This window comes from Aedes albopictus, chromosome 3 (genome assembly GCF_035046485.1).
Source record: "Aedes albopictus strain Foshan chromosome 3, AalbF5, whole genome shotgun sequence".
In the NCBI taxonomy this organism is placed as follows: domain Eukaryota; kingdom Metazoa; phylum Arthropoda; class Insecta; order Diptera; family Culicidae; genus Aedes; species Aedes albopictus.
Window position 1 is genome coordinate 369,975,701 of NC_085138.1, and position 12,081 is coordinate 369,987,781.

The 12,081-nt window shown below is 39.8% G+C and overlaps 1 protein-coding gene across 2 annotated transcripts in view; it reads left to right on the plus strand.

The window, feature by feature from the left end:
* The window catches only part of LOC115267805 (homeobox protein vnd-like), a 52,422-nt gene extending 43,968 nt beyond the window's left edge, over positions 1 to 8,454 (plus strand). For both annotated transcript variants that reach the window (XM_029875133.2, XM_029875134.2), the window contains exons 2-3: positions 6,967 to 7,388; positions 7,586 to 8,454. In XM_029875133.2, the coding sequence (XP_029730993.2) occupies positions 6,967 to 7,388; positions 7,586 to 8,382 (1,219 nt within the window). In that variant the 3' untranslated portion in view covers positions 8,383 to 8,454. The remainder of the gene's footprint in view (positions 1 to 6,966; positions 7,389 to 7,585) is intronic.
* The last annotated feature ends 3,627 nt before the right edge of the window (positions 8,455 to 12,081 follow it).

A 12,081-nucleotide genomic window follows, 5' to 3' on the forward strand; every position in this document is an offset into this window, starting at 1 on the left:
TAAAAAGCTTGTTCTTGAGGAAATTAATTCTAATAATTCCAGCAGTTTTTTCCTTCTTTTGATCATCTGCTGTTCTTTCTGGATGAACTTCTTAGTTTATTTGCGCCATTTCTAACCAATATATTCCCTTATCACGGTAATTGTAATATGTGAGCTTAACATATATGGGCTTTGGTATTATGGCTAATGGCGCTCCGGCTACTGTTGTAGAATCTTTATATCAATGGTGTTAGGGCATTCGACTGAAGGCCGTTGGGTCAAATGTCATTTGGTCAAAAAGTTATTTTGCCGAATGGCCATATTTTTTTCGTTTTCTCCTTTTATGCTGTTAAACTAATTGTTGAAGTTGGAGTTACTGTATTTTAACCATGAATTTTTCCATCTTTCAAATATAGGAACAATAAACGGGTCTAAGATCTGTTATTTTTTTCAATAATTAAACTATTAGTTCCGCAATACCAGTATTGCTTCATGGTTCTAACATAATCAACAATTTATGCCAAAAACTAGTCTTACAATGAAACTAGAAAGAACAGCCTGTGTTTAGAAGAAGGAAAAATTCACTATTTGAACTAGCCAAGTAACCATATTGCTCAAGCCTTATTGCATGCAGATATACGGTGTATTTAGAACAATTTTTACTTTACATGAATATTTAAAGTTGATTTAAAGTGGAAATGGCAATTATGCGACTGAACTAAGATTATACCAGTATAATCTTAATTTGATTTTATAATTGACCATTTCCACTTTAAATCAACCTTAAAGTTGCATGTAAAGTAATGATTGCTCTAAATACATCGTATATCTGCACGCAAAAAGGCTTCAGCATCATGGTTACTTGAGGAGAGATTAGTTTAGTTGTATAAAAATAGTTTTTTTTTGCATCGAAACCGGTGATGTTCAACTAGTGAATTTTGCCTTCTTTTAAACATAGGCTGTTCTTCTCAGTTAGTAAAACTAGATTTTGACATTAATTTTTGAATGTGGTAAAACAATACGGAAATATTAATATTGTAGAAGTATCAGCTAATTATTGCAAAACCGAACAAATTTAAGAAACCGTTCCGATTCCTGTTTCATAATCACTGAATAGCGATTCGTGATCACCATTCTATCCATTGACCAGTCGGCCTAATGTATTTCGGTCAGCAGTATTTTCACCATACCAGATGTTTGTAGACCTATGCACTTATAGCCTAGTTACATCGTAGTCTCGAGCTTAGTATCATACAGGCGTATCTGTAATGATCGATTTCTCTTCATCGATTTTCTCTTTGCTTAATAATTACTGGTGAATCATTTTCAGTTGTTTTCGTTGTTCTAGCCAGTCGTTCTTTGTCGAAACAAACAAGAAATCTTCCTAGCAGTGAATATCAAATTAAAAGATTGAAACTGACATTTTTTTATGTTAATGGACTGAAATTAATTCTTAGGAAAGAAGAAAATTTCTATTTGCCCGACAGTACCATTTGCCAGAATGTACCAATCCCCAGAATTTAATATTTAATATTAAATTCTGGGGATTGGTACATTCTGGCAAATGGTACTTTCGGGCAAATAGTATTCTGGCAAATGGTACCTTCTGGAAAATGGTTTTCTGGCGTTTGTCATTCTGGCGAATGGTTTTCTGGCGAACGGTCTTCTGGCAAATATCGCACAATCGAAGATTTGTTTTCGGTTGCGCTTATAATTTGATAAAAGTTCATTAGTAAATTATCACAAGCTTATTGCATTTTATGTTCCAGAATCTTTCGTAATTTCTAGATTTTTCTTCTACAAATTATGCTAATACTATCCTGAGGGTTTTATGAAATTTTCCTGAAACTTTGCCACGAAATTAGTTTTTCTATTTTCTATCTCCAACAATGCTTCATTCCAAAATTCCACAAGGATTTCATTAGCGGGAGTTCCACCATAAGCCTCATGGAATCTAATAAAAAAAAAAAACTACAAGGCATCGTGTAGTGCCTCCGTAAAAATAATTTAAGATAGAAACGATCAACATTCGCGTACATGATAGTTGTTGTACGAATGGTTTCAATGTTTTCTGAATAACACAAGACTACAAGCCATTTTACTAACGTACTGTTCAGCTTTTAAATTAGGTATTATTACACCAAACAGCCAAAGCGTAGTAGCATTGGCAAAAGCACATGATGCGGCATGCTAAGTCAGTGTCCGCTTGCTCGCGACATATCATCAAATCAGTCAATATTGGAATAACGATAGCAAGTCCTTCCGGCTACAAACACAACACGAAAATCTTCAATTTAAAGCTAAAATCTGTTTGTGCCAAACGGATTCCGCAAATCATACGCGTTATGCTTCCGGATAGTGTAGCTCCAGTTTTTTTTTTATTATTAATGTGTATTTCAATATTGAGCTAGTTCTACACCTAAGGTGTAGCTCCAGTCAAATCATCACCAAAATCACACAAAACGAGAGAGCGAAGAAGATGTTACAGCATGAATCGTACATTAATCAAACAAGGCCTGCCGAAACAAAAATTAACTATTGGTCTGTCTCGAGAGCAAACTTTTGTGTCCTCAACAGATTTTTTGCCACTGAATCTGAACTCGGCTCAGATACGTCACAATTTTGAGCTATAAAATAAATGAAAAATATAAAATTTTGGGCTTTTCAGACTGCACGCCATAAAGCATGGCTTTTTTTTTCAACAATCAATCGATAAGCTATTCGATTAACATCTAAACTAACAACCCATGCAAAATATTTAATTTTACCGAATCAAATTTGAAAGCTGTAAATGAGACCATCCAACCAACTAGGTTCTTCCTCTTCCCATATCTTCAATATAATACATACTGTTTAAGAGTTGATACAGCTGCTCACTACCGTGCTTGAGAAGCTTAGCCGGGAGTTCGTCCTTCCCAGTAGCCTTGTTGTTCGTAAGCCCTCTAATGACTGTCTGGACCTCGTTTGGCATTGGAGGTCCGCCTGTCCGTCGTCGTCGATTTTAATTCTGTTTATCGCTACGTTCAATAATTCCTTGAAGTGCTCTCTCCTCCTGGCAGCCACCATTATGTTTTGTCTGTCAGCAAGTTTCCATCATGGTCGTTGCACATGACGCCATCGACAGTTTCGTAAAACCTCCGCATATCATTGTGTTCCATACTCTCTTGCGCCTGAGCGAGCAATCATATTTTCCTCATGCTCTCTTTTCTGTCTGCTTCCCTATATCGCTCTCTGCTCTGCTGAATCCAGTTCCCCACATCAGCATCCGGCTTCTGGCAACATTCTTCTCATCCGTTACCGTCTGGCACTCTTAGTCGAACCACCCATTGTTAGGTCGTCTTTGAGCTGTGCCTATCACCTCCGCTTATCGCTCTCGTTGATCTCACTTATCCACTCGTTCAGCTTCTGGTGATAATCAATTACACAGCGTAACAAAAATTAAATTTTGGTCTGTCTCAAGAGCAAACTTATGTGTCTCTGACAGATTTTGGGCCGCTGAATCCGAATCCGGGCTCAGGTTTGCTCCAGCACGTCACAATTTTGAGCTATACCTCAATTTACAGGGCAAAATATGCGATTTTAGGCTTTTTTGACTGCCAGCCATCAAGCATGGAAATTTTTTTTTAAGCAATCAAAGGATAGATTGGTCAAATAACATCTAAATTACCGACTCATGCAAAATATTTCGCTTTACCAAATCAAATTTGATAGTTTTAAGCGATTTATGTTAGGTACGATATTTCTCATACAAGTCACCCTCCAAAAGTTGCATGCAAGTTTACATACTGACATAAATTGCTTAAATCTATGAAATTTGATTTGGTAAAACGGAATATTTAGCATGAGTAGTTAATTTAGATGTTAATTGATCAATCTATCCTTTGATTGCTTAAAAAATATATTTCCATGCTTAATGGCTTGCAGCCAAAAAAGCCCAAAATCGCATATTTTGCCCTGTAAATTGAGGTATAGCTCAAAATTGTGACGTGCTGGAGCAAACCTGAGCCCGGATTCGGATTCAGCGGCCCAAAATCTGTCAGAGACACATAAGTTTGCTCTTGAGACAAAAAAATGTTGCGCTGTGTTATCTGCTGAAAACCACTGGTTGTTGAAACGCATCGATCGTAGGTTCCTTAGTTCTACGCGGTTGATAACCAAGTTCGAATCTTACTAGACAAGATAGTGCTCAGTCAATGTAAGAACTCCTAAAAGTTCCAACATTAAGGACAAGGTATTTGGGGTACATAGCTCAAAATTTCTAGAGCACCGTTTTTTAGAACCGTTTAACGGATATGGCTGAAAATGCATCATGCTGGTTGCTCAGTGATTGTCAATAGGGTGATGCATTTTCATCCAAATCCATTTAACGGTTCTCAAAAACGGTGCTCTAGAAAATTTGAGCTATGTACTCCAAATACCTTGTCCTTAATGACTTCTGAGAAATGACGGCCTTCTACCAGCACGTGATCGATTTGATTGGAAATTTCGCCATTTGGGTGTCTCTAGGTATTCTTGTGGATATTCTTGCGTACAAAGTAGGTGCTACTGATGGCTTATAGACATTGTTCAGACTGTAGTTAAAGAATTCATCCGTTTGTTGATCGGTTTATATCTCATAACTTGCTTCATTATTTTCCCGATCACTATGAATCCGACCCCACGTTCTGCCTTGTTATACCAGGTTATACCTATTATACATGCTAACCTACCGGGGCGCCTGCCTTGCGTTGGTGGGACTGCAAAAGATATAGCTGACGCGATACAGCATTCCTTATTCAGCCGCTGGATGCCAAAACAGACGCTGTTTACGCCGAACTTACTTGGTAGACAGATGCTCGGCAAGCACCTCCTCAATCTAGCTGAAGTCAACAGGATAACAGTGTCCAAGCTGCACTACCTGCTAAGCACACAACTCTGAGCTTGTGGTCTTTGTCATCGATTGACCAGAGGAACCATGAGGTTGGAACTTCTAAGGACTATCAGAGGAATATTAGATGCTCGAGGTTATAAACTAACCTTTTTGTAGCCTTACTTACAAGTGTTACAAGCCCTTCAAAGTTTGTATGGGAATTACTATGGGAAAACGATGTTTTTCATTCAATCGACCGTAGCATTTCCCCAAGTGCCCTAGAGGATTAGTTGACCCTTGGTACTTGTAGGCTACTCTATTAGCACAGAGAACAGACATCCAAGTCCAGTTCCGAAACCACAGAGAACAGACATCCAAGACCAGTTCCAAAGCTGTGTAAGGAATTTAACGGTCATTTGGAATGGCAACACAAGTGGCAACTTCGTGATGGCGCTGCTGTCGCAAAGTTCCCACGCTGTTGTAGGTGGTGAATATAAAACTTATCTAGATATGCATACTCACCACTGACTGTGGCAATTTGCCGCATAGGTGACGCTAGTGTTGTCCACGCTAAAAAAAAATTGTATCCTTACACAGCATTCGATAAAATTTTGTATAGGCTTGGATGTCTGTTCTCTGTGCCGAAACTGTGTAAGGAATTTAACGGCCATTTGAAATCGGCAACACAAGTGGCAATAACGTGGCGCTGCAATCGGTTGATTTCCCATACAAATTTAATTCACCACTTGAAATGTTTCAATCCACCACTGACTGTGGCAATATGGTGTTTTGTGGCGTTAGTGTTGTCATCGTGTACTTATTGGTTTGAAACCTTACTCAAGTAAAGATTCAAATTCTTACACAACTTTCCGAATGAAATTTGTTCTAGCCTGGATGTCTGTTCTCTGTGCTATTAGCTACAACTTTGCCGAAGACCGCATTCAAATCGCACGCCTCATTAAATAGTTATCGATTTGTATCCAACTGGAGAAACTTTAGCAATGATCCTCCAGCTTCCCAGCAGGCAACATTGCTGCATACGGCGCCAAAGATAGCACACTGAAATCATGGCTACTATGTTTTACTGCAAAATGCAGTGATGCCCACTGATTAGTTTAACCATCATGAGTAAAGATTACGATTCTGGATAAAAATCGGTAACTAATTAATGAAGCATGCGATTTGAATGCGGTCTTCGGCAAAGTTGTAGCTGATAGAGTAACCTAGAAGTACCAAGGGTCAACTAACGCTCTAGGATACTTGGGAAAATACTACGGTCGATTGAATGAAAAACATCGTTCTCCCATAGTACACACTAAGATCAGCTCGGTATTTTTCCCATCTTATTACTGAGTTCTCAACAGCAGATTTAACTCGGTACGCTCGGTTACTTAATTAGAATAACTAGCCACAGAAGTCCAATGTCGCGTCTGTTCGTGTGACTAACATCTAGTTTGCCACGCCCTTACAGCGTCAGTAGCGGTACTAGAAGTGTCAAATAAATTTTGTTTACCAAAACAAATGATGGTCTTCAAGCTGGGCACTAAAAAACAATCAATAATTACAATAAAAGTTATTAATTAAATTAAATAGGAAAAGTGACTACAGCGCCATTGGAGTTCTAGTGTATTTCTATTGTTACTTATTTTGCGGATATTCTGTAAATGAGTTACCGAGCTCAGCTCACAAACTGTCAAAAGTTACTGAAGCACGGTAAATATCGTTACTGGTGAACGGTAAATACGATTACCGAGTGTACCGAAATAAATCTGCTGTTGAAAACTCAGTAAAAAGATGGAAAAAATACTGAACTCAGTGAAAAAATTACTGAGCTGGAACATCTGAATCTTAGTGTGTAATTCCCATACAAACTTTGAAGGGCTTGTACAGTCTTAATTTTCAACCAAATGAGCTCAAATTTTGGGAGAAGGCATAGAATATGGTTAGGAATCGAATAAGCGGTGTGGAGCAAAAACGATTTTTTGAACCACGCTAATAGTTATGCATGAACCGAGTTGCAAAGCACATTCCGTATTGTGGAAATCTAGTTGAATGACTGTACGAAAAATCGACATTTTACCCATTTTTATGATCAATACAGATTTTTACATAACTTCATTGTTTTTCTCTACTGCTAGGATTCTGGATAGCATGAAATTACCTTCCGCTCAGCGATCCGGGTTCCACATCAGCGACATCCTTGAGCTAAACCCCCAAAACAGCCAACCAAATCGCAGCAAAGAGTACTCTCATCTACACAGCCAGGGTCCATCTAGTACACCTCCCGATTCCGATCAGATCACAAACCGACCGGGCGATCCGAACGCTGGAGAATACCTGTCTCTAGACGCAGATGAACAACAACAACAACCGCAACCTGTAGCTCAGTACAACAACTCATCAGCCCCTGGCGGTGGCTACATTCCACTGCAAACGGTGGCACCACCTCCGGCTTATAGCGACCTTCCCCCATACTACCACCATTCGCATCATCTATTTCCGGGTCCGGTCGGTAGTACCTCTAGGACTTGGTATTACGACAACGGCAGTGCCGATTATGGTAAGGTTCTATAGTGTTGTTCTGGTTCTGGTAGTATTGTTCTTGAACTACTATAGCATCCTTTTTATGGCTTAAAGTGAGAGTTGATATCCTTGACGCTCCTCGCCGTTATGATACAATTTGATTTTTGTCATAGTGCTGCCTCCACCTTTCAATCGTTTTACGGTCAACCCAATACAATTTCTTTACCTTTACAGTACCTGCAGTCATTCAACAAAACATAGAAAACAGCATAAACCAGCAAGTGAGCCCAGATAGCACATCATCTGTTGCCGAGGGGTCGGCGTATGCTACCTTGGGTGCTTACAGCAATATCCCAACGGCAGTGATCGAAACCTCAGAACGGCTAGCCCTAGATCGTTCCTCACACAATACGCCCCATACGATCGACAGCAATAACAACACCTGCGATGGAGAGTCCCTGGACGACAGCATCGAGGTTGGGAACTCCGGCGATGACCGCGCCGGAAGCGACTCAGGCACGGGACCTAACGGTGGCAGCAGTTCAAATAGTCAAAAGAAACGAAAACGAAGAATTCTGTTCTCCAAAACGCAAACCTACGAACTGGAGCGGCGGTTCAAGCAGACGCGCTACCTCTCGGCACCGGAGCGAGAACATCTGGCCAACATGATACATCTAACGCCAACGCAGGTGAAAATCTGGTTTCAGAACCATCGCTACAAAACCAAGCGGGCGCAGATAGAGAAGAGTTCGACCAGCTTTGCGCATCAGATTGGAAACTCGCCGAAACGGATCAACGTTCCGGTGCTGGTGCGAGATGGGAAGCCATGCTTGGGATCGCAACAGCAGCAACAGCAACACCAGCACAGCCAGCAGCAACAACAGCAGCAGCATTTCATGAGTGGAGGTTTGCATTCTTTGGTCGGTATGACGGCCTCGGAGCACGGGGCAATAGGACTGGGGTATCAACCAGCTGGACAAGTTATAATGCAAAACCATGGATCGTCCACTGGAGGTAGATGGTGGCCATAAGCCGATGCTAGTAGATGGCGCAATATTTTATGTGATAATGACTAAGTAGATACAAACTATATTGTAAATTTCTTTTTGGTTATAATATTTTCTATCCGAACTAAATCCTATGACACAATCATTGAAGTGATAAGTTTTAAACAGCGATCCAATAGGACAATTGGACACAGCGTTACGCCGATATATTTTGGACACTTACATTTTTTACCGTAAGTGTCTAAAAAATATCGGCGCGTTGCTGTGTCCAAAATATGTTGGTTCCCCTACTACCACGCTACCTTTACGCTATTAGGTGGTATGAATGATGTAGACCTGGAGTTCTTGGGCTTCTGGAAACTGCGAACTGATAGTGTGGCATTCGCGGTGGCCTGTCACGGTCGCCATATGGTGTTCTTTCCTATGATAACCACATTCGATTGAAGTTGACACAAGAATAATTATGCTTTTGGTATAAATTCGAAGTGACCTGGGTGCGAAAATTGAGTTTTCGCCTACTTTTAAATGTCACAACCCGATTTGGATTAGTGCATATTGTAGGCAGTTGATTTACACGTGCAGTACAGTAAAAAATATAATTTGGACAAGTATGTAATTTGGACAGGCACGGTGATGTTTGGCTTGTTCCGAAGAGCTAATAAGAGTAGATACTTTTCAATATCGATTATTGGATCAATTAGACCCTATTCTGTTGATTTACGTTGAAAATACGCTTAACAATTGAGAATTTACTTCAAAATTATCGAAAATGTAAATTTTATCACTAAAACCCCTCAAATGCGCAGGTATGCAAGAGGACATACACTTTACCGTCACATACAATATGCATCTCAAAATCGTTGAATTATTAATTGTAAGAAATTTGAAAGCCTTATTGCAATGAGAAATGCTCAATGAAGAAGCATTAGGTAGCCAATCTCTTAACATTCATCTGGAACGCCTCTGTCGAAACGGCCCTGTCCAAATTATATATACCCGAGGGTGTCCAAAACATATATTCGATGTCCAAAATGCAATTCTAACAAGCGATAAGAAATTGTGATTTTCTCAGCTTAAAATTGTTTCGTTAAGGTTTTAGTCACCAGGAACTCAAAGTGCAGTCATATTATAAGCGTAAAAGTGACTTTGCAAAATATTCAATTGGCTTCTAATGAATCTAAGGGACAATGTTTCCAACGTTGTCCTCAGCCTGTCCAAAATACATGAATTATCCTAGTCCCGGGAGTCGCATTGCAAGCAAGCTTCCAGGAGCACCGTACATTTTGAGACTTAAGGCGAAACTGGAAGCATTTTCTCATTTTTTCGGTTTTTGATTTTTTATTAAATAACGAAGCAATATTTTCAAAATCGGTTTTCGTGCACATGTAGAGTATGGATCAAGGTATCTTCTGAATTTTTTTGAGGTGTCAAATGTTTTCCATTTTTGCAGAAACCATTTTTTTGTGAAATTTTGTTCAAAAATGGTTTCTGCAAAAACGAAAAACATTTTCCACTACAAAAAAATTCAGAAGATACCTTGATCCATACTCTACATGTGCACGAAAACCGATTTTGAAAATATTGCTTCGTTATTTAATAAAAAATCAAAAACCAAAAAGTGAGGAAATGCTTCCAGCACAGACAAACAGACGTAACACTTCGAACATTTTCCGAATCAAATCATAGTCACGGAAACATGTTCGCCCAATGCTAAAAGGACTGAGTTTGGCCGACCATTAACTAGGTGGCGGTAGTGGGCAAACGTCAAACTCGAGCAAAAACGATGCGAGCGCCACGGGTGGTCAGTTGGCCAACTATCAAATTTTCAAATAGACCGTTAAATCGGTGTACGATGCAAAACATCAGAGTGTTACGTCTGTTTGTCTGTGCTTCCAGTTTCGCCTTAAATAAGAGAAACTCCCCAAGAATCTTCAAAATGATTCCACCAGAGTTCTGAAAGGAGTTCCTCTAGAATCATGCGAGAGATTTCTTCAGAATGCTGAAAATGATTACACCAGAATCCTGAGCGACACTAGCTAGAAAAGAAAGCAATAAAATATTGCGATATTTTAGTAGGAATTCTCTCTGAATTTAGAATTTTCCTAGAATCCTGAGAGAGATTACTCCATATCTATGAGACGGATTGTCTCAGAATCCCGAGAGGAATCCTCCCAGAATCCTGTGATAGCTTGTCTCAGAATCCTAGGAAAGACTTTCCCTTGGGATGCTCTCAAAATGTTCCAGAATCCTAAGAAGGATTTTCCCAAAATCCTAATATGAATTCTCGCAGAATCCTGTGAGGAATTGCAAGAACGGTTCTTAAACATTCTTGAGATAAATCCATCTACAATTGTTGCGACAGGAAAGAAAGGGCGACCACTGATTTTTGCAGCTGATTTATTACCGCTTCAAAACTGTAATTGTAGTAAGTTTTAGTTCAGGGTTTACATAATCATACAAAGTAATCTTACTTTTCAGTGTCCTATACAATTCTGGACCCTTCTATACCACTGTCCAACTTGTTCTTAGGTTAGTTTTAGTGCCTAAGTTTGGTAGATATATTTTAGCATTTAATGTGTAAGTTTTGCATGTAATTTAATATAGTTACCTTTACTAGTTCATAAGTAGGATAAATACACTAGTCTTAAGCACAAACCAATAATTTTAAGATATAATAATTGACAATAATGAAATGTAGCATGAGTAGCAAATTCCACGTTCGGTGTATATAGTTCACGTTTTGTTTTCATCTCTGTGGCATACCAGTTTAGCACCCTATGCGCAGAGATGCGAATCGTCAGCATTCGCGCATCATCGAAAACCGCGACCCAAACGCGACAACAATATTCGCGCTCCATCAGACATCGCGACGTCGCGACGCGCACGTCGCCGGTCGTCAGCGACACGAAGACTCGAGCCGGTCGAGCAGGAGAGACCGCGCCGCTGACGATCGCCCCCTCTTTCGCATCGCAGCAACCGGGCGGCAAGCACGTGTCAGCCAAAACAGGATGGAGGCAATTTTGCGGCAATCGGCCGAAACTGTAGTGTGGAAATTTACATTGGTGATCCTGCCAGGTTTGCTGCTTAAAGTTTTAAGAGCAAATAAATTGTGAAGGCCGAAAACATATTCCAATATAAGCTAAATGGTAAGCATATTTGGTGGAAGTGATTTTTTTTTTCATACTCGCAAAGTAATGCTATTTGATTGTGCAATGACGCTGAAGAGCAAGAGAGGTTATGAGTGCTGATTGAAAAAACTAGGGGTGGGTAATGTCTGAGACATAACCGCAAGCTTGACGTAGGACAACTTTTAGCGTGTAATAAACTTTTTTGAAGCTTCTACCCTATCTGGTGAATGCGCAGCTATCTAGCAACAGCAAGGGTGTCTGGACATCATTTCCGTTACGGTCGAGGATCTTGACTTCCGTGTTTGTGCGTACGAACATGGCAGATTTGAAAGAAAATTCTCAGTTGTTAATAGTTGTTTAAGTGATGATTAAACGCTGAGCTGAGAGGCAGGCTCCGTTTCAGTTTGGATTTCTGCCAAGAAGAACAAAAAGAAGTAGAAAAAGAAGTAGAGAAGAAATAGAAGAAGTGTCAAGAACAGGAATGAAAATATTTGGATCTGGAATTCTCCAATAACTCTTGTGGACTATTTTTGGTGGTCCTGAAAAGGACCGTTTGGTGTTTGGTGGTTCTGATTTTCCTGGGAAGGTTCTTGTG